This window comes from Salvia splendens, unplaced genomic scaffold (genome assembly GCF_004379255.2).
Source record: "Salvia splendens isolate huo1 unplaced genomic scaffold, SspV2 ctg726, whole genome shotgun sequence".
Classification (NCBI taxonomy): Eukaryota; Viridiplantae; Streptophyta; class Magnoliopsida; order Lamiales; family Lamiaceae; genus Salvia; species Salvia splendens.
Window position 1 is genome coordinate 3,183 of NW_024599396.1, and position 4,196 is coordinate 7,378.

Sequence of the window (4,196 nt, forward strand, 5' to 3'; positions counted from 1 at the left end):
AATATTTTCAATTTGGTATACCATATAGTAACATCTAATGTATAAGTATATTTTCTTATTTCAATGGTGAGATGGCTGCTTTTACTTATTAAATTCCATCAACACCCTCCCAAATAAAGATTTCCAACTTGGTACCATATAGAAGTAACATGCAATGTACAATACATTTTATCACAATAGTGGAGAGGCTCACATGTTCTCATAAATGAATTACTGTACAAACAAGATTAATTTACTAAAAATAGATTCAGAATCGATAAAACCACTATATAATATACCCATTCCATCTCAGAATCGATAAAACCACTATATAACTATATATCCATTCCATCTCAAGTTAATTGAGTGGTACAGAGTAATTTATTTTAGATCGTTCCAAGTTACTTGAGTATTTCAACCTCTATTCTATTTTGTTCTCTCTCCTTTATTTTTATTCTCTTTTAATTTAAAACAAAATTCTTTTAAATCACAAGTTGAAAAAAATGTCTAAAATAACATGAGACTGGAATGAGTACTAAAAGTTTGATATCAAGTTAGGAATTTCTACAAAACAATTTGATATCAAGGAAACGACTAACTAACAAAATTTCGAATATTAACGTGAATGGGCAAATAATTATAGTCCCGAAGGAAAGAGAGAATGGTAGCTAAGTCATTATCCCCATCCTGGGGCTATAGTGAAATTTAGCTATTTTATATTCCATAATAAAGTTAATTACGTTGGTATTTCTTACAAACTTGATCTAATTATTAATATATTAATGAAGACAGCATTGTTGGTAAATGAGTATTTCAATGTGGAGGAAACGGACTCCGTTAAACAACGTTTTAACATGATATAATAGTCATTTTGTGAACAACTAAGTATTACTCTCTCCGTTTCACAATAATTGTCACTATTATTGTCCCTATTGGAACTGGGACAACCCTAGGGGCATGGTCATGCCCAAGATGTTCTCTGTCCCAGACACCCCTGCCTACGATGTTAACCGCAACCAGAATCACATCCCTAGAGGCTCCAACCCCGTCGTGGACCTCTCCTTGAACAGCACCCTCACCGACCCGATCCAGATCATCAACAATAACCTTACCATCATGTACAATGAAATGATCGGGGGGGCGGCCTCTGCCATCGACTTCATGGGGCAGCCTTACCGAGAAGGGGATGAGCCCCACGGCTTCTCTAGCGGGGGATCCTCCGAGAGAGGCTCCCACACCGCTATCCATGTGTGGGTTGGAGACCCCAACAATGAGTACCACGAGGACATGGGCAACTTCTACTCCTCTGGGAGGGACCCACTCTTCTACTGCCATCACGCTAATGTCGACAGGATGTGGACCATTTGGAAAGACCTCCCGGCCAGCTACTCCAAGGAATTCACCGACCCTGATTTCCTAAACTCCGCCTTCATGTTCTACGACGAGGAAAAGAACCTGGTCCGCATCACGGTTGTTGACGCCTTGGACCACAAGAAAATGGGCTACGAGTACGAACACAGCCATATTCCATGGATTGACTACAGGCCACAGCAGAAGCTGGTTCCTGCCAACTTCGAGAGTCTCTCTAAAAAGGCGCAGACTGCGAAGAAGCTCTTCCCTCTTAAAGCTCTCAACAACACTGTTAGGGTTATCGTGCCGAAGCCGGCCAAGGGAAAAGCAGACGAGACGCTCGTGGTGGAGAACATTGTCACTGACAACACCAAGCTCGTCAAGTTTGATGGGTTCATCAACGACGAGGATGACAAGCCGGAAGAGGTGGACAGGGCCGAGTATGCCGGGTCATACACGCAGCTACCGCACAGGGTTAAGGCCAAGCAGAGCACTGGAAACCTCTACTTGAACTTGAAGGAACTCTACGAGAACATTAATATCGCTGATGATGATGATTCTGTTGTCGTCACCATTAACGGCGACGCTGTCAACATTAATGGTATTAAGATCATCCCTCGCGTTAACTGATTTCCATCTCATCATGTTATTTGTGTGGCTGGATAAGCCTTTTGTTATTTGTATTCAATAATATATGTTTCCAATATCCGAGCATTTTCGCGCCCATTCTGTGGAAACATTTGGTTGTTATGTAACTGAATTGTATGGTATTTGAAAGTTCATCTGTTTTATTCTCCGACACTTGCATCTGTTAGAAAAGAAAATATAATAGAATTAAATTATAATACTTGGTGCCCAAGAATACTTGGAGCTCAAGAATACTTGGAGCACAAGTTCAACCATATTTACTTGCTTTGTAATCCACATTTAAAGGGTGCTATATTCGATGGAATGATCATCCAATTCCACATAAACCTATCGTGTTTTATATTTTTCTCTCTAAGTATGTTATCTAAACCATTCAACATGGTACCAGAGCAGGACTCAGAAAAGTATCATCATCGTCCCTAAAAAACCCTTCTCGACCCTTAGCCGAAATCTGCATAACCAAATTAAACCATGTTAGATTCAGACTCTGAAAAAACTATTGTCCCATCCTAGTAGGATGAGATTGCTCGGCAGATTGCCAAAATCATGAGCAAAAGTTTTGCAATGATGAAATCCCCAACAATTGAACCAGAAACCACCAACAAACCACCAGAAAATCATGCCTCATATCGAATTGATACCCAACCTTTCGTGATAGGGGATAAATTGAATGGAGAAAACTACCACCTATGGGCGGTATTAATGAGGAAGGCAATAAATGGCCGGGGGATGGAACCTCACATTACCAGAGTTCCACCACCCCCGCCACGAACAGATCCAACCTATGCTCAATGGCTGCAAGCCGACAACTGTGTGTTTACATGGATACCACAAAACATCGAATCCAGGCTGGTTAGCCGAGTATCCCAGCAGCCGACGACCAGGTACGTGTGGGACGCACTGGCGGTCACATATGCAAGTGGAGGAGACAAGATACAAATTTATGACATGCACATGAAGGCAAGTATGGTGAAACAGGGGAACAACTCATTAGAAGAAACGTGGAGTGTTCTACAAGAACTGTGGATCTCATTTGACAAAAAACGGACTAATCCAATGAAGTATCCTGAGGACATGGAGATCCATGATCAATTTATACAAGAATAGAGACTATATCAATTCCTAATAGCGATTGACAGCAGGTATGAATCAATCAAGAGGGAAATCATAAAAATGGAGCCACTTCCCTCGGCTAATCACGCCTATAGCATGATCCGGAAAGAAGAAACTAGGGCCCAGATACTGCAGCCGGTGAACAGCCAGGGAGAAACAGCTGCAGACAGCATTAGAGCAGGACTCACTATTCGGGGGCGGCCGAACCCATCCAGCGGCTCTCGAGGCGGCAATCGTGGCGGGGGAGGCTGGAATCGTCGGAATGATAACGAAGATAAATCCAAATTAGTTTGCTCACACTGTAAACGGAAGAAACACACCAAAGAAACGTGCTTTGAGCCAGTTGGATATCCCGATTGGTGGGAGGAGAAGCACGGCAAACTACCACCGCTGCCTCGCGCGCCCTGGAACTGGGGCGGACATGCCGCTGCAGCAGTCGGAGACGTGGGGGACGGAGGGAAACCTCACTCCACCACCGAGGGCAACCGGGAGGCCGCGCTTGCTCTGGGCGGGGACAAAGATCCCCAGGCAACTACAGGTGGAGCTGCTAATTTCGCCGGCAGTACTGTGGTGGCAAATTGGGCGGACGAAATGGTGGGATCGGAGGAGGAGGTGACGCAGTCAAGGGGTTGAGGTAAATTAGGGTTTGGGGAGTCTTTTATTAAGAAACCCCAAACTCTTGGCAATTTTCATTTTTTACCCCATTTCCAGAATGTTTTACAGAATGAAACAACCCCAATTATATGTGAAAACCGATTTTAGCCCCTAGACAATCTTGGAATTGCATGTGCAGTGTCTAGGGATCATGAGAAAAATGATAGGTGGATATTCGACTGTGGGGCAACTGATACAATAACATATGACGCCTCAGATCTCACAGAAATTCAGAAACCTAAAAAAACCCATATTCAAACGGCTAATGGGGAGTTTACGGTGGTTGAGGGGCAGGGACTGTGAAAATATCACCTACACTACAATTATCAAATTGCCTCTATATCCTATGTATGTCTCATAAATTGCTATCCATTAGCCATGTCACAAAGGAATTGAATTGCACTTTGCTAATGTAACCACAATTCTGTCTGTTACAAGATATCCGAACTGGA

At 43.0% G+C, this 4,196-nt stretch overlaps 2 protein-coding genes across 2 annotated transcripts; both read left to right on the forward strand.

The window, feature by feature from the left end:
• Positions 1 to 936: 936 nt before the first annotated feature.
• Positions 937 to 1,959, forward strand: LOC121791112 (polyphenol oxidase II, chloroplastic-like). Its single transcript, XM_042189150.1, has one exon. It carries the CDS (start codon positions 937 to 939, stop codon positions 1,957 to 1,959), a length of 1,023 nt encoding a protein of 340 aa, XP_042045084.1.
• Positions 1,960 to 2,523: 564 nt separating this feature from the next.
• LOC121791113 lies at positions 2,524 to 3,084 on the forward strand. The gene has a single exon (XM_042189151.1). It carries the CDS (start codon positions 2,524 to 2,526, stop codon positions 3,082 to 3,084), a length of 561 nt encoding a protein of 186 aa, XP_042045085.1.
• Positions 3,085 to 4,196: the final 1,112 nt, after the last annotated feature.